The sequence below is a fragment of the Schistocerca cancellata genome, chromosome 10 (genome assembly GCF_023864275.1).
Source record: "Schistocerca cancellata isolate TAMUIC-IGC-003103 chromosome 10, iqSchCanc2.1, whole genome shotgun sequence".
Classification (NCBI taxonomy): Eukaryota; Metazoa; Arthropoda; class Insecta; order Orthoptera; family Acrididae; genus Schistocerca; species Schistocerca cancellata.
In genome coordinates, this window is record NC_064635.1 from 89855244 (window position 1) to 89880181 (window position 24938).

The 24938-nt window shown below is 40.2% G+C and overlaps 1 protein-coding gene across 7 annotated transcripts in view; it reads left to right on the top strand.

Moving 5' to 3' along the window:
• Nucleotides 1–24938, top strand: part of LOC126106537 (zinc finger protein 239-like) — a 376855-nt gene that overhangs the window by 92561 nt on the left and 259356 nt on the right. For all 7 annotated transcript variants that reach the window (XM_049912877.1, XM_049912874.1, XM_049912876.1 and 4 more), the window contains exon 6: nt 16706–16810. In XM_049912877.1, coding sequence (XP_049768834.1) covers nt 16706–16810 — 105 coding nt within the window. The remainder of the gene's footprint in view (nt 1–16705; nt 16811–24938) is intronic.

The following is a 24938-nucleotide window of genomic DNA, read 5'->3' on the forward strand; positions in this document are numbered from 1 at the left end:
ATCTCAAATGTGCAGTGTGATGATAGAAAAGTCATACCTCTCATGGACAGGAAGTATGTGTTACCTGTAGACTCCAATGTGAAATCTGCTGTCAGTGAAGCTACACCTCTCCAAGACAAATGTGAAATTTTATTAATGCAAGTGAACACTCCAAATGTTAATAATTTGCAGAAAGTCACAGCAGTTGTGGAACAACAAACACCAGAAATAAGTGAGACAGCAGCAGCATCATCATTATCAGCAGAAGCAGCAGCAGTAGCAGAACCAACAACAACTGGGGCAGCAACAAAGCAATGCTTAAGGAGGAGCCAAAGGAAAAATACATCTGTGTCATTCAGTGATAATTTTTTATGGTTTCAAGCCAAGAAGGAAATAAAAATGTGAAAAACCAGCCTGCTAACTCACAGATAAGTTACAACAACATCCTATTTTTAAACATTCAGGGTCCTGAAAATAAAGTTGAAATTCTGAAGGAGTCATTGCCACAGAATAAGTATTCTTTCTTATGTGTATCAGAACATTGGCTTAAACCAGAACAAATACAAAATATTATGTACCAGAAGGTTATAAACATGGAAACAGTTTTTGCAGATCTCAGTACCGTAATGGTGGTACTGTTATCTATGTTTCAAATGAAATAGTGTAGAGAACTAGATCTTAGTTGGGCATGTGTAGAGAAACACTTTGAAATTACCAGGATCATATGTGATATAATGAAACTTACTGTTTACATTAATGAAACTGATCTACCATTCTCCTGACTCAGATGATAAAACTTTTTTAGATAATTTAGACAGTGTACTCTGCTACATAATGAAATGGAAACAGTATGTAACTGTAATTGCGGGAGACTTTAATTCAAGCTTTGATGTAACGTGTAACAAACCCAGTGTAAATAAGTTACTGAATATGCTAAGGCAGCACAACTTCCATCATGTAAATTCAGAACCAACAAGACTACAAGCGTGCTTGGATAATGCTTTTGTCAACTGTGCACGTGATATGTACCCCACCAAGGTAAAGGAATTTGTTTTCTCAGACCACTCCATGTTAACAGTAGAGTTAAGACATTTTATAAAAGGGGATGAGAGCAAGGCTGCACAAAAGTTAACAAAATCTAATACCTTAATATTAACAAAACACAATCTCATAAAACTAACACACCAGCTGAGCATAACAAACTGGGACAAATTATTTCAAAACTGTGATTCCAGTACCCAAACAGTTTATGAAACATTCCACAATTACTTAACAGGTATTTTAAAAGCCCATCTTGTTCAAAAGAAATACCATAAAACAAGAAAGGTAAATTTTGGTACACCAAAGAACTGGAGGATCTAAAAAATAAGCTACTGCTGTTGAAGCGCCTTGCCAAAGTAAACAATTCTATTGAAATTAGGGATCTCGAAAAAATCACTAAGAAACTGTATAAGAAAGAGTTGCAATTGGCAAAACAAAGATACAACACAAATTTCATAAAAAATAGTAAAAACCAATGCAAAACAGCCTGTTAAAGGTGAAGTCAGAAACTTCGACAAGACAGTCCCAATACCAGCAGATACATTCAATAAATATTTTGTAAGCTGTGCTGATGATATCAAAAAGCTGATCAGTAAACCCAATGTAACATGTATAGATTATCTTAAGAGAGCAAATCTAAATCATAATAGGGCCAGATCATCATTGAAACACTTCAAAAAGGCATGCCAACATGAAGTTCTTAAAATAGTCAAAGAAATGAAACATTCAAACAGTACAGATATTAGTAATATGTCAAACAATCTATTGAAAGAAATTGTACATTACATTGCAGCTCCATTAACATATTCTATAAACCTGTGTCTCATAGAAGGGTTTTTTTCCTGATCCTCTCAAACTATCCAAGGTAACTCCAGTCTTTAAGAAGGGTGTCAAATCAGATCCTGCAAACTACAGACCAATTTCACTAATTCCAGTACTAGGAAAAGTCTTTGAAGGTATAATACATAAGCAGATGTATGAGTACCTAGAACTAAATGGTATGTTAAGTGCATCACAGTTTGGTTACAGAAAAGGGAGGTCAGCTATACATACCATAGAGCTCTTAGTCAGAGACATTCTAGCAGCATTTGGGGACCATGCGCACACACAGGTAACCTTATGTGATCTGAGCAAAGCTTTTGACTGTGTTGACCACTCACTTCTGCTCTCTAAACTTGAGTACTATGGAATATGTGATAAAAGTTTAAAACTCATCAAATCATACCTCAATAAAAGGAAACAAGTGGTGAGTTCAGGAAGTCATCTGTCAAACATACTCGAGGTTCAACAAGGAGTGCTACAGGGATCTAAATTGGGACCACTTCTTTTCCTTGTACACATAAATGACTTACCAGGAAATATAGATGTAAAGACATATATGTATGCAGATGACACAACTTTTCTATCTGTAAACCATGTACTTGATAACCTTGTAAGTGATATGAAATTAGCAAAAGAAAATGCAACATCATGGTTTAATGCCAATGGTCTGCTATTAAATGAGGAAAAGACCCAGAATATGTGGTTCAGTCTATCAAAGACTACAAAAATAGAAAAACAAAAGGCAAAGTTTTTAGGTATTGTACTTGACAACAGTCTAACATGGAACTCTCATGTTGATCACATAGTGCTTAGGTTGTCAAGAGTTACATATTTGTTGAAGAGACTGATGTGTTGTGTGACATTTGAGTACATAAGGACAGCGTACTTTGCCTTTTTTCAATCTGTTTTAAGGTATGGGTTAATACTCTGGGGAAACAGCAGAAAAATAAATGAAATTATGGTGATACAGAAGAAAGCAATCAGAGTAATGGCTAAGGTAGATAACAGAACACATTGTAAACCATTGTTAATTAAATATAGAATTTTAACAGTTATTAATTTATATATTCTTGACAGTGTTAACTACATACTTGCTGAACTACCTAATTTAAGTGTAACAAATGAACGGCATGACTACTATAAAAGAATGTGTACTTCTCTGCTGTTGCCACAAAACAGATTAGCTAAAACTAACAATATTCATAAGTATATGGCAATTAAAATATATAACAAATTGTCTAAAAATGGGTCAATCAAGCCTGACAAATTATTTAAAGAAAATGTTGATGACTTCTTGTTAACTAATCCATTCTATTCATTAGAAGAATTTTTAGAAATGCCCAATATCAACTTAAATATTTAAAAATTTATTTTGTAAAATTAGTAGGTTAAGTGAACTGACAAAGTCTATTGCATGTAATAATGCCGAATGACCAATATGGCGGTGCCAAAACTCCCACAGTAGCGTAATCCAATTGAAATGAATCTCTTTGCTTCTTTCCTGCACCAAGAGCTTGTTTCTTATCTCAGCAAGTTAATTGCATTAGGATACTTCTTACATAGTTGATTTAAAGGTGCACCCACACAATGCCTTTTCTCTGTTCAACTTCGTGCATGCACTTAAGTTTCCAATAGTGCATCCACGCATGCACATTTGTGCATACAGAATTCTGTATAAAAGGGAGCCCATGCATAAAAGCACATTGCTTCTTGGAATCAGTGCACTATTTAGATGCCAACAGGCAGCTGGAGTCCATGTGAGTTTTGTTGTGCAGTTTATTGAGGCTATGCTGTAAAGGCCATTTATGTGCAATATTATCTGTTGGCTTGAAAGAAAGCATGCTGAAATCTATAAGACAATTACAGACAAGGGGAAGTTGTATGGAATGCCATTTCTAAACTTTTTTGAACAAAAATGACGCCATGAATGTCAAGTATTAGTTAAAGTCTGATTATATTCCTGTAAAGACTTAAAACAATGTAAGGCTTGAAGCAGGAAAACAGAGAAGAATAAGAAAAAGAAGCCTAAAAATCTGTGGAAGGTCTATATGAAAACTGTGGTGAAATGTTCATGCTGTGGTAACACAATAGCACAACTGGGGAGCCAGATGTCTGAAAAAAAAAGATGGGTTATGTGTAGCTCCTTTGCAAACTCCTAGGAACTGAAATGAAGGTCACACTGATTATGAAAAAACTACAAAATAGGAGAACATAGCCTCCATCCTAACATATTCTGGCATGGATGACATTAATTTATCAAGACAAAGGGTGTTAATCTACATATAAGCTTTCATGATTAAGGATCTGTAAACAACTTATTTACAAAATGAAATACAAATGACGCATTGAAAGCTAATTAACCTTCACATAATGACTAAGAATCTACAGAATGAGATTTTCACTCTGCAGCAGAGTGTGCGCTGATATGAAACTTCCTGGCAGATTAAAACTGTGTGCCCGACCGAGACTCGAGCTCGGGACCTTTGCCTTTTGCAGGCAAGTGTTCTACCATCTGAGCTACCGAAGCACAACTCACTCCTGCTAGTTCTGCAGGTTAACAGGAGAGCTTCTGTAAAGTTTGGAAGGTAGGAGACGAGATACTGGCAGAAGTAAAGCTGTGAGGACCGGGCCTGAGTTGTGCTTTGGTAGGTCAGATGGTAGAGCACTTGCCTGCAAAAGGCAAAGGTCCCGAGTTCGAGTCTCGGTCGGGCACACAGTTTTAATCTGCCAGGAAGTTTCATATGAGTGCACACTCCGCTGCAAAGTGAAAATTTCATTCTGGAAACATCCCCCAGGCTGTGGCTAAGCCATGTCTCCCAGTATCCTTTCTTTCAGGAGTGCTAATTCTGCAAGGTTCGCAGGAGAGCTTCTGTAAAGTTTGGAAGGTAGGAGACGAGATACTGGCAGAAGTAAAGCTGTGAGGACCGGGCGTGAGTTGTGCTTCAGTAGCTCAGATGGTAGAGCACTTGCCCACAAAAGGCAAAGGTCTCGAGTTCGAGTCTTGGTCGGGCACACAGTTTTAATCTGCTAGGAAGTTTCACTAGGAATCTCCCTTAAGTACGAGGGCAGTTCAATAAGTAATGCAACACTTTTTTTTTTTCTTGGCCAATTTTGGTTGAAAAAACTGGAAATTTCTTGTGGAATATTTTCAAACATTTCCGCTTCGTCTCGTATAGTTTCATTGACTTCCGACAGGTGGCAGCGCTGTACAGAGCTGTTAAAATGCCGTCTGTAACGGATGTGCATTGCAAACAACAGGCAGTGATCGAGTTTCTTTTGGCGGAAAACCAGGGCATCTCAGATATTCATAGGTGCTTGAAGAATGTCTACGGTGATCTGGCAGTGGACAAAAGCACGGTGAGTCATTGGGAAAAGCGTGTGTCATCATCACCGCAAGGTCAAGCAAGACTGTCTGATCTCCCGTGTGCGGGCCGGCCGTGCACAGCTGTGACTCCTGCAATGGCGGAGCGTGTGAACACACTCGTTCGAGATGATCGATGGATCACCATCAAACAACTCAGTGCTCAACTTGACATCTCTGTTGGTAGTGCTGTCACAATTGTTCACCAGTTGGGATATTCAAAGGTTTGTTCCCGAACTTCTCCTTCTTCATGACAACGCAAGACCTCACACAAGTCTTCGCACCCAAGAGGAGCTCACAAAACTTCAGTGGACTGTTCTTCCTCATGCACCCTACAGCCCCGATCTCGCACCGTCGGATTTCCATATGTTTGGCCCAATGAAGGACGCAATCTGTGGGAGGCACTACGCAGATGATGAAGAAGTTATTGATGCAGTACGACGTTGGCTCCGACATCGACCAGTGGAATGGTACCGTGCAGGCATACAGGCCCTCATTTCAAGGTGGCATAAGGCCGTAGCATTGAATGGAGATTACGTTGAAAAATAGTGTTGTGTAGCTAAAAGATTGGGGAATAACCTGGTGTATTTCAATGCTGAATAAAACAACCCCTGTTTCAGAAAAAAATGTGTTGCATTACTTATTGAACTGCCCTCATATTTCTCAGTTTCAGGAATAACCCATGAAATTCTTTGTTTTGAACTAAGAAATCAATAGTTCTAACTGGTACGCCTATATATCACCAGTTACCAGCTAACAAAATGTTATTGACTGCATATTATCACTGCAGTTTCCCAAGAAGAAAATCTAAAACCTCTCTGTGACCACATTCTGAAATTTGTGAAATTGTTATCACATTGCATTTCTCATACCTCTCTTATTTAGATGCTTTTTTTATGTGCAGGCATCTTCATGTTTCTTTGCCCATCACTGTATCACCACAATAAACACAGCACAAACTCCCAAGCCAAGAAGGGAAAACAAACGGTGGCAACATAACATCCACGCGTATACGCGTTCCTTCCACAAATTTTTGGGCATATGTTTTTAATTTGCTTTGTTCGTGATTGCACATAAAGAAAGAGACATCATGTGGAGATACCTTAATAGTCCAGCTTTATCCAGTAAACATAAAAGAATATTCTCATCTGATGTAATCAGCATTGACAGGAATTTAAATTTTATCAGTTGAAATCAGCAAATTTTATTAGTAATTACACTCTTTAACATAAGAGCCACAGAGCCACCCACCAACTTGTTGGTGGTTGACTGTCATTCAATAACTGCACCTTCATAGCAGTGTCTTTCCTACTTCCCATTATTTGGACAATTTTATTAAATTTGGTGTCACCTACCACAGTCTACTGCAGTCTACTACACCTACTACACACATCATGCTGTTTTTCCCCATGCAGCATATTCCTTACACCTTACAGCCCCTTCTTCTTTGCATAGCACTCATTTGCCATCTGAGGTGTTGATATTCATACTGCTGCTTCTCTTTTCTTGAAAGGTTTCTTTAATTTTCCCACAGGTGGTATCTGTCTCTCCCACAGACATATCTGCTTGTCCTCAAGTCATCCCTCCGCTGCTATTTTCCACATCTTGTCATCTCATTTTTTGTGCCTTGTTTTCTATTCTGCCTGTTTCATTTTTTTAATTTCTATATTTTCTTGTGCATCAATAAAATTCAGTATCTCATGTGTTATCCAAGAAGTTTTACTGGGCCTTGCCTTTTTGTGTATTGAACTTCTGACTTCACTATTTCATCTCTGAGCTACAGATTTGTCTTGTATTTTATTCTGTTTCCCTGTGTCCATCAATAGTTGCCTAATGCTCCCTTTGAAACTATCAACAATCTGTGATTCCTTGGTCTGTGGTATTACACCTAGGTATTTGATGAACAATATGACACTCCGAAGATGTTGACTGTGGCTCCTATAATCTTGTAGTATTGAGCTCTTTTTGTTGTTCTAGGCTTGTCGTACATTTAATCCTTCTAATACAGAGTATTTTTTGTTACACTGAGCACCATCAGGGTCTTTAATGACCCCAACGGAATTTATTTTTTATTAAGGATAGTTTTAATAATGGTAGAATAAAATCACATTCCTTATTTTTTCCACAATCTGAAACACAATGTCAGTGACATTACACTAAATTAAAATGCGTATTTTTTAAAATTTATTTCTTTCCATAAAATTTACAAAAGATTCTCATGAAACTACAAACATTTTTGATTAAATTCCAAATTGACATTTATGATGCATTACACTTACAGCAATAAATTGCAGAGTGATTTTTACACACAGAACATCCACATTTTGAACAATTAACGGTGAATTTTCTATCCTCAGACCATTTTACAAAATGGACACCTTCCTCTTTTTTTTGTCTGTACTGTTGATGGAGGTATTGGGGAAATAATTTTGTCTCGCTTTCTTCCGATGAGCTGCTTTCCTAATTCTATGAGAAATGTCCGTCTCTTATAGTTGGTCCTTCCTGTCCAGTCTGGTGTAAGATGTAGCCATATGATAAATGCATTCAGTGTGCTGATATCAATCATGTAAAATAATACCACTGGCCACCTTTTGCTCATCCTCTTTGTAGTGTACATTCTAACCAGCTTTTCCATGGTATCTATTCCTGATTTTGTTTTATTATAATCCAGAATCATAACTGGCTTGCATTCTTCACAATCCTCCACTTCCTTCCTTAAATGCATTGTACTGAGCAAAGATACAACTTTTCCCTTTTTCGGACAATATGAAACAATTGAAACATGCTCTTGGAATCCAAAAATACACTCCTGGAAATGGAAAAAAGAACACATTGACACCGGTGTGTCAGACCCACCATACTTGCTCCAGACACTGCGAGAGGGCTGTACAAGCAATGATGACACGCACGGCACAGCGGACACACCAGGAACCGCGGTGTTGGCCGTCGAATGGCGCTAGCTGCGCAGCATTTGTGCACCGCCGCCGTCAGTGTCAGCCAGTTTGCCGTGGCATACGGAGCTCCATCGCAGTCTTTAACACTGGTAGCATGCCGCGACAGCGTGGACGTGAACCGTATGTGCAGTTGACGGACTTTGAGCGAGGGCATATAGTGGGCATGCGGGAGGCTGGGTGGACGTACTGCCGAATTGCTCAACACGTGGGGCGTAAGGTCTCCACAGTACATCGATGTTGTCGCCAGTGGTCGGCGGAAGGTGCACGTGCCCGTCGACCTGGGACCGGACCGCAGCGACGCACGGATGCACGCCAAGACCGTAGGATCCTACGCAGTGCCGTAGGGGACCGCACCGCCACTTCCCAGCAAATTAGGGACACTCTTGCTCCTGGGGTATCGGCGAGGACCATTCGCAACCGTCTCCACAAAGCTGGGCTACGGTCCCGCACACCGTTAGGCCGTCTTCCGCTCACGCCCCAACATCGTGCAGCCCGCCTCCAGTGGTATCGCGACAGGCGTGAATGGAGGGACGAATGGAGATGTGTCGTCTTCAGCGATGAGAGTCGCTTCTGCCTTGGTGCCAATGATGGTCGTATGCGTGTTTGGCGCCGTGCAGGTGAGCGCCACAATCAGGACTGCATACGACCGAGGCACACAGGGCCAACACCCGGCATCATGGTGTGGGGAGCGATCTCCTACACTGACCGTACACCATTGGTGATCGTCGAGGGGACACTGAATAGTGCACGGTACATCCAAACCGTCATCGAACCCATCGTTATACCATTCCTAGACCGGCAAGGGAACTTGCTGTTCCAACAGGACAATGCACGTCCGCATGTATCCCGTGCCACCCAACGTGCTCTAGAAGGTGTAAGTCAACTACCCTGGCCAGCAAGATCTCCAGATCTGTCCCCCATTGAGCATGTTTGGGACTGGATGAAGTGTCGTCTCACGCGGTCTACACGTCCAGCAGGAACGCTGGTCCAACTGAGGCGCCAGGTGGAAATGGCATGGCAAGCCATTCCACAGGACTACATCCAGCATCTCTATGATCGTCTCCATGGTAGAATAGCAGCCTGCATTGCTGCGAAAGGTGGATATACACTGTAGTAGTGCCGACATTGTGCATGCTCTGTTGCCTGTGACTATGTGCCTGTGGTTCTGTCAGTGTGATCATGTGATGTATCTGACCCCAGGAATGTGTCAATAAAGTTTCCCCTTCCTGGGACAATGAATTCACGGTGTTCTTATTTCAATTTCCAGGAGTGTAGATGAATATATGACTCGACCTTTGGTCTGAGTGAAAGCTTGTGGTAGTTCTCCTTTATTTTTTCTAATTGTTCCTAAGAGTGTGAGATTGATTTTCAGAAGTTTTCTTGCCAAACTAAGGCTAGTGAAAAAATTGTCAGTTGTTACATTTCTGTCACTGTTTTCTAAACCTTTTACCATATTAAAGCAACTCTCTTGCCTTGACCAACTTCATGAGATTCATTTTCTTGTCGACCAGTGTAGACTTGGAGATTGAGAATGTAAGATGTTGCACTATCACATACAGCCCATAATTTCAACCCATATTTTCCTGATTTTGAAGGAATATATTGCCAAAATGGACATCTACCATGAAATGCCACAAGTTGTTCATCAATTGCTACGTTGCTGTGAGGAACATATGCTTTTTGAAATGTGTGTACCCACATTTCAAATATTTCTGTAATGGGAGCCAGCTTGTCAGGAGCATGGTTGTGACATCTCACATCTGCATCATCAAATCGGATGCACCTTGAAATTTGCGTAAAGCGATTTCTAGCCATCGCTTCACTAAAAATGGGTCTATCATCCTCTTTGTTCCACAGATGTGTAACTGCTTCATTATGAGCCTTGTAAGCACCTACTAGGATCAAGACACTGATAAAGCACTTCAGTTCAGTGGCATCTACTGGTTTCCATTTACTACCGTAAACAAGACTACCCTCTTTGTTAGTCCACTTTAGAATTACATCAACAATGTTTCTCCTAAGAAACAACTGAAAAGCTGGTTCTATGGAGTTTACATTTTTCACTGCAAATTTTGTTGGACCTGGCTTTACTCCCATTATGTTCCATCTCTTTTCTCTTCCACAAGCTCTTCTCAACTCGTGTTTGTGCCACAATTCTTCTTTGTTTTTAGACCTACACAAAATAAAAAAAATAAAAAATACAAAGGGTATATCTTGGCGATAGACCCTAATGCCCATTTACAAAAATACAATGTTTACTTACATATAACAGTCAGAAATATGTGTTACTTCCTGTTCAGGCTGGACATACACGCTGACCAAATCCTCTTCTGAACTTCCGTCTGATTGAGGACTAGATGTCAATTTCTCCATCGCTGCATGAGACATCAGAAACGATATCACTGATATCACTACTTGATTCTCCAGATAGAGGATTGTCCTGCAGTAATATTTCAAGCACTTCATCTTCGGAGGAAAGGTGATGAGACTTTTCCACTAAACGCAACACACAAAATAGTAGTCTCCACTTGTATGGAACAAATAGCTGTCGGCTTATAAAGTATTGGCAACAATTACATGTTACAACAATATTTAAAAGAATAAAACAATGGAAATACAGCAACAGTTATGGATTCAATGCAGAATTATTGGGTAATAATACTGCAAGAGAGAAATGGGGTCACATTTAACCCCAATGGTATTCAGTGGTTCTCTCTTGATTTTCTGCAAAACTAAATATTTTCAAAAAGTTATATTAATATATAATGAACCCATTACTTAATTCAGGAAAAGTCCGAATTTTTCATAATTTTTAGGAATAGGAAATAAGGTATATTTTACAGAAAATTATGGCCTGGGGTCATTATAGACCCCACGGTATTAGGAGGGTTTAGCAAATTTACAATTTACTGTAATTATGAACTTCAAATGATTTGCTTTCTGCAAGATATTTGATGTGGAGATAGCATTAGTTTTTAGTTTTTAAAAATTGCAAAAATTGGATCATTCATTGAGGGCTATAATCTCCTTGTTAACTGGCCAGATGTGTCATTGGTATCTCCAGTTCAGAGGCTGGTCTGATGCACCTTGTAAACTTTCACCCTTCTGGGTCCTATATATCATGAATGTTAGCAGTTTCCAATTTAATTGGAAATTACTTTGTGTGTGTGTGTGTGTGTGTGTGTGTGTGTGTGTGTGTGTGTGTGTGTGTGTGTGTGGGCAGGGGCCAAGTTGGGGGAGGGACACTCACTCACTGTAATGGTTAATGGTTAAGATGTGTGTCCATGCACCTAGTACAAATCTTATGTTCTTGTTGTTTTGATTTAGTACAGTTTCATTGTTGCTCACTGCAATGTAACTTATAACTTCATGTGGCTCAGTGACCAAACATAAGTATTTCAATTGGACACCACTTTAGCAGCTTGTCCCCCCCCCCCCCCCCCCCCCCAACCTAGCCCAATAATCCAACTGGGGAAAGAGAATGAACCACATGTCATTTCTGGCAAATCTGTACGTCATTGAGAGATGATTATTAGTTAAAGGCAGATGAAAAAAGCCGTGGTCCAACATTGATTTGGTCTCAAAACCTTTTCGTTTCCAGGTGTGCGCTTTACAGTACACAGAGTTTACATTCAGTATTGGTAATTAAGAAGGAGCATAATAGATAATGGAAAACTGACAAATACACAATTCAGTGCTAATACATGCTACTAATCAGCTTGTCTTCATAGTAAAAAATTGGTAATTAACATATCCTATTGCTGTAGTTTACTTCCTGAAAGATGGAAACAAAAATGAAAGCTTATGCTTTTTCATCAACAATGTAAGGAAATGATAGATTGCTACTCACTGTAAAGATGACAGGTTGAGTTGCAGACAGATGCAATGGTAAAACCACTTACACATTAAATTTCAGCCAAGGCATTTGTCAGAAAAGAAACACACACACACACACACACACACACACACACACACACACACACACAAACGGGCACACCCAAGTTCAAGCACAACTCATGCGCACATGGCTGCCATCTCCATATGGCAGTCATGATGTGTGCATGAGGTGTGCTTGCTTGTGTGTGTTTCCTTTTCTGAGGAAGCCTTTGGCTGAATGCTAATATGTAAGTGTCTTTTCATTGTGCCTGTCTGCATCTGAACACGTCAACTTTTCAGTGAGCAGCAGTCTATCTTTCCTTACATTGTCGATACTCTAGCCTGTAGTTTCCATTGTTCAGTATTTGTTTTCGTTACTCCATTATGTAAAGCTTTAAAGCACAGTTAAAGTTTAATGTACTGATTCAAGGGTTTCTTAATTGTTGCAGTAGGTGTTAGTGGCAGTATACAAAATAGCTATCAAGTGAATTATTAGAATTTTTCATACTAATAAGCCTTGGTCACATGGATTTCCTTGATAAACGTACTGTGTACATTGAACTGAGGTGATCATGTTTTGCACTATCCCCTGAAGAAGTTCCCTACAAATCAGGACAAAATATTACATTTATCAAGAAAATCTGTTTGTCCACAACATAATGGCTGAGAATGTGTTAACAGCTGTAGGATTCCCAGCTGAATAAGATTGTTTTGTGAGCTATCTTACTGTTACAACATTTGTAGGTTTAGAAAAACATTTTTGACAATGTAGATTTGAATGCATTGTGAAACTCTGAAGTTGCTGAGGGTAAAATCTGAGGAACAAAAAGTCATTGACAAACTGTACAGAATCTGGATTGCAGTACTAAGCATTGAAAAATGCGAAAATGAGATAGCTTGGAAGTTTAGATGAGATGAAGTATTTTGAAAAGAGACTGTAAGATGATCATCAACAATAGTGAAGCTAGGGTAATGGAGATGATGTTGACCAAGTTAGTTCAAGAAATTATACACTAAAGAGTTGTGGAACAGTTTTTCCATTTGGTGAAGAAGATAACTAATGCTGGTGGAAGATAAGGCCTATAAGATGCAGAGAAGTCTTTTTTGAGAGTGTTAGTGCAGAATGTTGTGTTATATGGAAATGAAACATGGGCAATGAATAGTTCAGATCGGAAGAGAATAGAAGCCTCTGAAATTTAGTGCTACAGAAGAATGCTGAAGATTGTGTAGCTCTATGGGATAAAGAAGTGGTACTAAATCTATATGGGGAGAAAAGAGCTTAATGGCACAACCAGATTAAAGGAAGTGATTAGTTGACAGGACATATCCTGAGGCATCAATGAGTCATCAGTTTGATGCTAAAGGGGACTGCAAGGAGTGAAAATTTTAGATGGAGACAACAGCAGACATGTTGAAGTGGATGTAAATTGCAGCAGTTTGCAGAGAATATGCTAAGGGAAGAGTGGCATCAAGTAGGCTTCAGATTAAACACCACAGCTGAAACATTATTTGAAGTTGCAATTGTACAAACAGTTATACAGCCTAGCAGCAGTCTCCCAAAACACATCTCAAAGAGTCAGAGGTGACCTTACAGCATGACCTTTGGGTGAGTGCTACAGTCTGATGATACTGCTGCCTCCCACAACTCCATTAATTACAGATATTCCAGAGATCGATAAATTAAGGAAATGGATCATGATGGGTATGGTGAAGAGCAGTTATTGTTAGCAGATCATGAACAGTATGGTTTTTTGTCAAAAATATGATTCTGAGCAAACACTTTTAATGTTCTCTGTTAATTAGGACTTCACATGCCATTATACAACATTGATCTTCTCACACTGAAACTCTAAAATGAACAAACACCTTGCAAATAATTGTATTACAAATGGCCTAGCAACATCAACTGAACAGTTCCTGCTCACAGGTAATCTCGACCTGACCACCCAGTTCAGATGTTTGGGCTGAACTTTTATGACTTGACTCGCTCCATTCAACGGCTACACCAAGTAATCGCACACAGCACAATGGTCAGACTATTCAAAACATTGTCAGCAGGCAAGGATTAATCTGAAATTCTACCTCAGCAAAACCATAGGTAGCTGCAATGTAGTCATTGTGATTAAGCTGTTCCGTATACTTACTGTCAAATATTGTAGATAACAGCAAATATCTTGAAATGTGACAAAATAGGATCTTCACAAACTCTATGCACTCTAATCACAATATTTGTTTTGGAAATAACCATTCCATAGCTACACTTTGTTTTGTTTTATTTTATTCATCTATTTTTTTCTTTGCGTCTAGTTTTGTGGTCACAGGCACATTCTTGTGCAAACATTTCTATCATCAACCAAGCCCTCATGCTCTAATCTGGGATGCAGAGTTATCATTTAGTGCACTTCAAAAAGATATTAATAAATAAAAGTAAAAATGGTGGAACTCATACGATGAAAAAGTGCAAACAGATTTTATGCCTGTGTTTTGATACACTTTGCATTTCATATAGAGCTGTTGTATTTCCAGTGGATGACTATCGTATCACTGAGGAGCACAACACTCATCATTCTGATTGATACTTCTGTGGTATGGTGTTCAAGAAGATAAATTCCTTTTTGCTGTAGTGTCTACACCAACATAAATTGCCACATCACTACCTTTATGGCATTGCCTGCAACAAACATTTGCTAATAAGTAACCTTCTAATCTGGAATATATTATTTCACTGGATTTTGGTCTGTGTTCAGTCATTATCAAACATGTGGTTAAAACTTAACCACCTATTGTGGCTTAACTTGCTGATTGTCGATGATACGATTGAGTTGTGTAACTTATGTTTATTGCAGTTCCTCCATTTTATATAATGTGGGTTAGGTTTATGGAATGTCAGCCCATATGACAAGTTCACCAAAAATTAACATAGTTGAAATGCACAGAATACTTTTAAGATATGCTTATTGCATCACAACATAGATAAAACTGACATGGGTTTAGTGCCTAAAAAGTGGCATAAGACTGGTGCTAAAACTGTGGCAATACTAACTCAATTTGGTTACTGTTATTGCTGGTTATGTAAGCTCCAGCAATTACAAAGTCACATTATGCATTACTTAAATAGAACACTTAAATAGAATGTAATTGATTTTATAATTGAAATTTGTATCCTTTCACAAAACTGATTATGAAATTTAACTTGACAGATCATTACAATGTCTCTAATGCAGGTAGTATACTGAAATATCACAGTTTTCATACCAAAATTTAATTAAATGTACATCAGTAACATAGTCTTCATTATTATTGCTTTACAATTGTAGTATAAATTTAGTTTCTAACATGAATCCTGTACCTTTACAACTGGCTTTGTGGCAATTACTGTTACTTTTCTGCATATTAACTCCACAAAGGATAAGCTGAAATTATGTTTACAATATGTTCGATGTACTTTTGAGTTGTAGCACAATACCTTCTTTTACTTTTCAGAATTGGTTTAATTTCATCCGAAGTCAACTAATGAATATTTTGTCCATAAAGGACAGCATTATGAGGTCTGCAACTCTTGACAAATACAAATGAAACAGTGTTCTGCATCAATCACTTGTTTATTCTGCTACTACACATTTCAATGGTTCACACCATCATCTTCAGGTGAAGAAATGTTCATTTACATAGCTGGTGTTAGTGCAAAGTACACACTTCTTTTTGCAATAGCGGGCCTAGGGCAGTGTAGGTTATATTATGTTATGTTGTATGTCCTATCCACTGTACATTATGTTTACACCATTCAATTGTCAAGCATGAACATAATTTACATTGGAAAAGATGTACAGCAGGCAGCAGTAATCAGACTTTTACAGCTCTAACACCCCTCAAAAGATGCAGCATAACCTACAATGCCCTTTGTATGCTGCTGAACAAATACATCTGTATTTAACACTATTTAAATAAACAGTTCTTCACCTGGAGATGAATGTTTGAACCATCGAAATGCATAGTGGCAAAATAAAAAAGCGGCTGGTGCAGAATACTATTTTATTTGTATTAAATCAACTAATTTTCATTAATACAGTTGGCAAGAGATGTTACAATTCAGCCTTCTGCACACACACATATAACTTGATGTAAATATTGCATGATAGTACTCAATCACCACTATGTGTGGAATCATACTTTTCATTTAATATACTACATTACATGGGAAGTGTTCCTTTATGATACTTTAGTAGGTGGAGTGTGTTTTTGAGATATTGTGCACTAAAATGCAACACCTTTAAGGATGTTATCCCATCTTGTTGACTTACTGCTTTGCATGAGCCACCTTTGCCTGGGTTACATGTTGTACAATAACCTAGCACTGGACTTTTAAGACATTTTTACAATGGTTGATTACTTACTTCACAGCCTGGATTTTCGCAAAGTGTACAGGACTAGGGTGCCTCTGAATTACATCCCCAAACACTAGTATGACGGTTCTTTATCCAAATATACTTTATAAATTTGCCATATAATGCTTGTACAGTTCCATGTAAATAGCTGTAGTCACTTCCCCAGTGGCATTTGTTAGGTGGATGGAAACCAATGAAAGTGCGGAAATTACTTCTGTGATTGTACTTGAAAGTTTGTTGTAGCATATCTTGTGGCTTATGTGGCATTCTCCATTAACTTTTTTCAGGAAAATTCACCTTCAGAAGATTTTCCCACATCTAGCACATTAAATATTGAGAAAACAGAGGATGAGGAAGAAGAGGAGAAGGCAATGACCAAGGACAGTGGGGAGGTGAGTCATGTTCTCCTGTAAGAAGATTTCCCTACCCAGACACTCAGTGTGTCAGGATGCATGCCAGTGCATTCGCGCAAGGTCTCTAAGAAAGAGATCCCAAACAGTTAGTATTCTTTCTGTGTGTTGCAGATTTAGGGATCATTCTTAATGGAATAGAAATATTTTATTTTTAAAAAAATTGTTAAAATCATCTAGAAAACTTCTGGTAGCCACACTAGCTGTAAATAGTTTTTTTGTTACTGGATCATACATGACCAGTTTTGTGATGATTTAATTGCTTCATATAACTAATTTAACTCTGGGGCATTAAACATACATGTTCACCCAACATTCAGATTATGTTCAAATTGTCAGAACCAATTGAAATTGGATGGTTAAGAAATGAAACATCTAAAATTCCAGTGGGCGGCAGGTGCAGACAATGTATTAGGTTGGTGCACAAGTTGTAGCATTTTTCCATAACTTTAATAAACACTACTGCTACACATAACAGATACTTTAGTCATCAATAATACATCCTCCTTCACTATCTACAACAGTGTGCCAATTTTGACTGATCACAAATCACACAGGAAAAACATTTGTCTTGATTTGTTGCACTGTTTTGAAACTGAGGGGAGGTTTTCTTGCCCCGAATTGTGACAGGTGATGAAACCTGGGTTGTTCACCATTTTGAGCCCGTAACAAACTGACTGTCAATGGAATGGCACCATTTTCAATCCCCACAGAAGAAAAAATTCATACAACTGCTTCTGCTGGTAAGGTCATTATCCCTGTGTTCTGGGACTCTGAAGGTGTGATTCTCATTGATGTAATGCCAAGAGGTGATACCATTAATTCACAAGCATATGTCAACTCATTAACAAAACTCAAGGCACCCTTCTGGCAACGTCAATGCCACAGCAACCCAGGAGATGTTTTGGTGCAACACATTAATGCTCAGCCCCACACAAGTCTGAAGACTGCTGAACGCATCATGTAACGGGGTCGGACAGTGTTACCCCATGCACCCTACAGCTCTAACTAGCCCCCTCGGACTTTCAGTTGTTTGGGCCATTAAAGTATGTCATTTGTTGAAGACATTTTGAGGATGAGAAGGTAATTCACACAGTGAAGCACTGGCTCTGCCACCAGGACAAGGACTGGTACCAACAGGGCATACGCTTTCTTGTTTCTTATGTTCAATAAAGAATTTTTGAATAAAAAAAATGTGGTGCATTACTTTCTGGGGAACCCTCATATTATGTCTCCTCTCTCTCTCTAAAATTGTAATAAAGGGTTAATCTGCATTTAAAGTTTACTGAACCTTGAAATAAAATAAATAACACAATAAAAAGTTCATTAACATGTTAGTTGTTAAGAATGGAACATATGATTTTATGGTTTGGGCACCCACAGCTTAGTTACATAATATAAATTTTTGAAAAACTTTGAAAACTGTAAAAATGTTCTAAAAACACTGCTGAAAGCTGCATTAGCTGTTAACATTTCATTTATTACAGGATCATGTATGACTGGTTTCACAATGATTTAATTGCATCCTGAGGTGTATACATATAATTAATGTAACGTTGGGTCATTAAAGATACATGGTCTCCCAAAGTTTGGATAGCATTTGAATTACAAGAACCATTTAAATTGGAAGAGTAAAAAGTGATACATCCAACATTTGAATGTTTAACAGGTCGAGGCAGTGCAGATGAGAACTGGAAATGGCGAGTGTGGACCAGTGATAAAAAATCAACAGATGACTGCAAGAGCCAGATAGTGCAGATGTGACTATGCCTGAAGTATGAAGGCTGGGTCGCGAAACATCCTAACTGATAAAGTGCTGTTGAAAAATCAGTAACATTAAGTTAACTGGCTGTTTGGTGGTCTGGTCTTTGTACTTCAGGCATGGTCAGTTCATCACTATCTAGCTTTTGCATCATCTCTTGACTTATCATAACTGGTCCATACTCACAGCTTCCACTGCTCATGTATTGGGTTGTTGCACAATTTCCTAATGTTACATGTTGATATTCCGGTTGCCATGGCTTTATTTATCAAGTGTCATTTTTTACTGTAGATTACTGTTACTTTGCCATCAAGGGGTAAAAACAAGAGAGCAGATGACCGCCGCTGGCCAACTACGAGAATAAAAAGGAAAAGCCAGCCACTCTGGGACACATGAAAACATCCACCCTAAAAGCATTAGAGTGGAGAACACTAAGGGACAAAGGACATGCACTAAAACCTGTATAGAATGATAAAACCCACCACTGCGTATAAAATGTAAAACTAAATTAGGCAATGAGGCGTTGTCAGCCAAAATTAATAGCAACAAGTCCAGTAACTGAAGAGTCCATCACAGGGCAGCCAAAGGACAGTTCACCAAGATATGGGCCACTGTCACCCAGGTGCCTCACCAACACTGAGGTGGGTCATCACGGTGCAGGAGGTAGCCATGTGTCAACCAAGCGTGGCCAATGTGGAGCCAGCAGAGAACCACAGAGTCCCTGTGAGAGGCCTACATGGAGGACTCCCACACATTCATAGTCTCCTTAATGGCATGCAGTTTGTTGTGCAGGCTGAGGTTATGCCATTCCACCTCCCAAAGCTGCAAAACGTTGCAGCATAGTACTGAACGCAGGTCAGTTGCAGAGAAGCCGATCTCCATAAGGTGTTTCCACGTAGCATGTTTGGCCAGCCTGTCGGCAGGCTGTTCAAGGAGGCAGTACGCAGAAGAAACATCTCCCCAGTGCATGAATGGATGTGCTCAAGAGCACGAGATATAGCCACCAGCTCAGCAGTGAAAACCCTGAAGCCATCGGGCAAGGATGCTGTTCAATATGTCCTCCATGGACATACGCAAAGCCAACGTGAGCATCAGCCATCGAACCGTCAGTGTAAACTGCTTCGTGGCCTCAGTACATTGCAAGAATTGAGAGGAAGTGGCAGCGGAGAGCCATGTGGTTAACTGAGTCCTTAGGGCCATATGAAAGGTTCATGCGAAGTTGTGGCCTAGGTGTACACCATGGAGGTGTACGTCAATGGACCTCAAGTTAGGTGGTAAAGGCAAGAACTCCAGTTCAGAAAGAAGGGATCAGACACGAATTACGATTGGAAGCCCTGATTTGGGTCACCAATATGGGAGATGAACCACAGTGGGTGGGAAAAGGAGACAGTGATTCGGATGCACAGGAGAACTATGAATGTGTGCTACGTAACTGGCCAGCAGTTGTGCATGCCTAACATGCAGTGGAGGCACTCGGGCTTCCACAAGGATGCTGGTCACCAGACTCATCCTAAAAGCTCCTGTCACTAGGCAAATGCCACAGTGGTGCACTGGGTTGAGTAAACGCAATGCTTAGGGTGCCACGAAACCATAATCCAGACTCTCATAGTCAAGGCGGGATTGAACATGGTCTCTGTAGAGCTGCAACAGCGTACAGCAATCTGCACCCCAGTTGGTGTTGCTCAGGCAGCGGATGGCACTGAGGTGCTGCCAGCACTTCCACTTAAGCTGACAAAGGTGAGGAAGCCAAGTCAATCGGGCACCGAAAACCAGTCCTAAGAATCAATAAGTCTCCACTACATTGAGTGGATCATCAATGAACGGTACGATGCTGACAAAAGTGCATAACACATAACTTTGCAGCCGAAAACTGGAAACCATGGTCTAGTGCCCGTGACTGCACCTTGTGGATGGCTCCCTGTAGGCACCGCTCAGCAGCACCAGTACTGGTGGAGCAGTATGAAATGCAGAAGTCGTCTGCAAACAGAGTGGAGATGGAAGGACCTACAGCTGCTGCTAGACCATTAATGGCCACTAAAAACAGAGAGAAACTCAATACAGAGCACTGTGGGATCCCATTCTCCTGGATAATGGGGGGGGGGGGGGGGGGGGGGAGACCATGGGAGGCACTAACTTGGACACAAAAACTATTAAGCGACAGGAAATTTGGGATAAAAATTGAAGTGAGCCTCTGAGACCACACTCGTATAATGTGGCAAGGACATGATGTCGCCAGGTTGTGTCATATGCTTTTCATAAATGAAAAAAGACAGCAACCAGGTGTTGGCATCTGGAAAAGACTGTTCAGATGGCAGAATCTAGGGGCACAAGATTATCAGTGGTAGAGCGACCCTGGCGGAAGCTGGCCTGATGTGGAGCCAGTAGGCCACGTGACTCCAGGACCCAACCCAACCACCGACACACCAAATGTTCCAGCAGCTTACAAAGAATGTTGGTGAGGCTGATGGACTGATAGCTATCCACATCACGTGGGCTTTTATCAGGTTTAAGCACCAGAATGATGATGCTCTCCTGCCATTGCGATGGAAAGATGCCATCACACCAGATCCGGTTGAAGATGATGATGATATGTCCCTTGTAGTCAGATGAGAGATGTTTAATCATCTGACTGTGGATCTGATCTGATCCAGGAGCTGTGTCAGGGCAATGTGCTAGCACACTGAGCAGCTCCCACTCTGTAAATGGTGTATTATAGGATTTACTGTGGCATGTAGTAAATGAGATGACTTTCCCTTCTAGCCACTGTTTTAGAGTGCAAGAGGCTAGGGGGGGGTAATTCTCCACCACAGAAGCTCGAGCATAGTGCTCAACAAAGTTCTCAGCAATCGCGTTTGTGTCGGTCGATAACACACCATTTATGTTAACACCAGGAACACCTGTTGGGGTCTGGTACCCGAAAACATGTTTGATCTTTGCCCAGACTTGGGAAGGTGATGTATGGCACCCAATGGTCGAGACATATCTTGACCAACACTCCTGTTTCTGTCATTTGATAAGCTGGCGAACACGAGCATGGGGCCATTCAAAGGCAATGAGGTGCTCCAGGGAAGGTCGCCACTTATGCCGCTCTAGAGCTCCCTGATGCTCTTTAATTGTTTCAGCAACTTTTGGCGACCACCAAGGGAATGCCTTTTGCCAGGGGCACCCTAAAGAGCAAGGGATCATGTTTTCTGTCACAGAAACGATTGTTGTAGTCACCTGCTCAACCATCACATTGATGTTTCTGTGTGGAGGAGATTCAATGGTGAAAGATTCTCAGTCTGTCTTGTTTAAAGCCCATCTGGGCAGGCATCCGTAAGCCTGACACCGAGGCAGTGACAGGAAGATGGGGAGGTGGTCAGTACCATACAGGTCATCATGTGCTCTCTAGTGAATAGATAGGAGTAGTCCTGAGCTGCAAATTGATAAATAAATAGCCGAGTAACTACCTTGAGCCACACTGAAATGTGTGGTGGCCCCAGTATTCAAGAGGCAGAGGTCGGACTGAGACAGTAAAGATTCGTCATCTCTGCCTCAGCCAGTAAGCGCAGTGCCACCCCACAAGAGGTTATGGGCATTAAAATCTCCCAAAAGTAGGAAAGGTGTAAGGAGCTGATCAACCAGTGCAGCTAATACATTCAGGGGTACTGCACCATCTGGAGGAAGATATAGATTGCAGACAGTTATTTCCTGTGTCATCCTTATTCTGACAGCCACAGCTTCAAGAGGGGTTTCAAGGGGCACAGGTTCACTACATACAGAGTTTAGGACATAAACGCAAACGCCACCTGACACCCTATTACAGTTGCCACGGTTCTTGTAGTATACCTTATAGCTGCGGAGGGCAGGGGTCCACATTGCTGGGAACCAGGTTTCCTGGAGGGCAATGCAGAAAGCGGGTGTAAAGCTTAACAGTTGCCGTAGCTCAGCCAGGTGGTGGAAAAAACTGCCGCAATTCCACTGGAAGATGATGTCATTGTGAGACTGGGAAGACATGGAACATTCAATGGGACAGTTTACGCCTCAGGGTCACCTGCTGCCACCAGCTTTTTACCTGAGCAGTCTATACCAATTTTGTCTGAGGGTTCGGTGAGATCAAGGTCCTCAGCAGACACCAGAATCTCCACCTCATCCATAGATGGAGAGCTTGGTTGTGGAACAGTGCTCAAGTGAGTGGGACTCATACCAAATAGGACTAATATGGGATATTGAATGTATACAGAAAAGGGAAGCATTAATGGTCACAGGTTTTTTTTTTTTTTTTTTTTTTTTTTTAATCCATAGGAGAGTGTCTCAGAGATACTGAACTGGCAGACTCTTTAAGATAGATGTAAACTATCCCAAGAAATTCTATTAACAAAGTTTCAAGTACAGTCTTTAAATGGTGACCATAGGAATATACTACAATCCTCTATGTATCGCTCATGTAGGGATTCTGGGGATAAGATTAGAATAATTACTGCACGCACAGAGGGATTCAAACAATCACTCTCCCCAAGCTCCATATGTGAATCAAACATGCAGAAACCATAATAACTGGCACAATGGAATGTACCCTCTGCCATGCACCTCACAGTGATTTGTAGGTGTAGATGAAGATGAAGGACACAATTTCTTGTCACCAGTAATGATACAGGTTAGGAATGGTCATTGTTATTCATGAGCCAATCGATGACGAGCAAGAAGAGATTCACATATGGCCAACCACTAATTTTTCAGATTTTGGCATAGAGCATGTGGTGTCCACATACCTTATTTTTGAACCTTCACCATTGCATGCAAATGTTACATGATGGTGAAATGTTTCTTGCTTCTCTATATGGCTTTCTTTTCCTGTTTTTGTCCATAGTAATGTTGGTTGACCTTCTGTCATTCTTCTGGTTCTTCCTCTCTCTTGTTATGGTGCTGTATGTCTCCTTTCTTCTCTTCTTTCCATTTTGTAATTATTTTACTGGGAACAAGGGACCATTGACCTCTGAGTATGGCCCCTTCCTCTCATCTTTTAAACCAAACAATCAACCCAACACAAATGCACTTCATTCTTCACAGTGCTTGCCTAGATTCAGGTAACAGTTTGCCTGTTCATTAACGTCCCTCACATACAGGCTTCACCATTTTTACTTGGCACAAGCTGCTATGTCATGCGTTGCCCTGAGAAGACATCTTCAGGCATGTGCTAAGAAGGGAAGGGGCTTTTAGTAGCAAACAGATGCACAAGCCAGTGCCATATACTTCTCCTATCAGTATATGTATGGTGTTTAAAGAGATATGCCCCATGTTCTTTTAGCAGATATGACTTAGTGCTTAGAACCATTACTTTTTATTGTCTATAGTAATAACCTTGGGATAAGTCATTGAGTGAAACAAAAGTTTTCCAATCCCAAAAGCATGTAATATGAATTGATTGTGATGTGAACTTAAAAACATCCTGCAGAGACGTATTCAAAGAATTATGGATACTAGCTACTTCTTCCCAGTATATTTATTCCTTAATGAAATTTGCCCTAAATAATATATATCTGCTTTTTCAAACCAAGAGGTCACTTCAGGGAATGAATACTAGAAGTAAGAATATGTGTTGTTGATGTTGTCTTCAGTCCAGAGAGTGGTTTGATGCAGCTCTCCATGCTACTCTATCCTGTGCCACTTTCTTCATCTCCCAGTAAATAATGCAACCTACATCCCTCTGAATCTGCTTACTGTATTCATGTCTTGGTCTCCTCCTAGAATTTTTACCCTCCATGATGCCTCAGAACATGTCCTATCAACAGATTCCTTCTTCTAGTCAGGTTGTGCCACAAATTTCTCTTCTCCCCATTCTATTCAATACCTCCTTGTTAATTATGTGATCTACCCATCTAATCTTCAGCATTCTTCTGTAGCACCACATTTTGAAAGCTTCTATTCTCTTCTTGTCCAAACTATATATCGTCCATGTTACACTTCCATACATGGCTACAATCCATACAAACACTTTCAGAAATGACTGCCTGACACTTAAATCTTTACTCAAAGTTAACAAATTTCTTTTCTTCAAAAACACTTTCCATGCCATTGCCAGTCAACATTTTATATCCTCTCTACTTTGACTATTATCAGTTATTTTGCTCCCCAAATAGCGAAACTCATCTGCTATTGGAAGTGTCTCATTTCCTAATCTAATTCTCTCAACATCACCTGATTTAATTAGACTACATTCCATTATCCTCATTTTCCTTTTGTTGATGTTCATCTTATATCCTCCTTTCAAGACACTGTCCATTCCGTTTAACTGCTCTTCCAGGTTCTTACTGTCTCTGATAGAGTTAGCTCGCATCTCGTGGTCGTGCGGTAGCGTTCTCGCTGCCC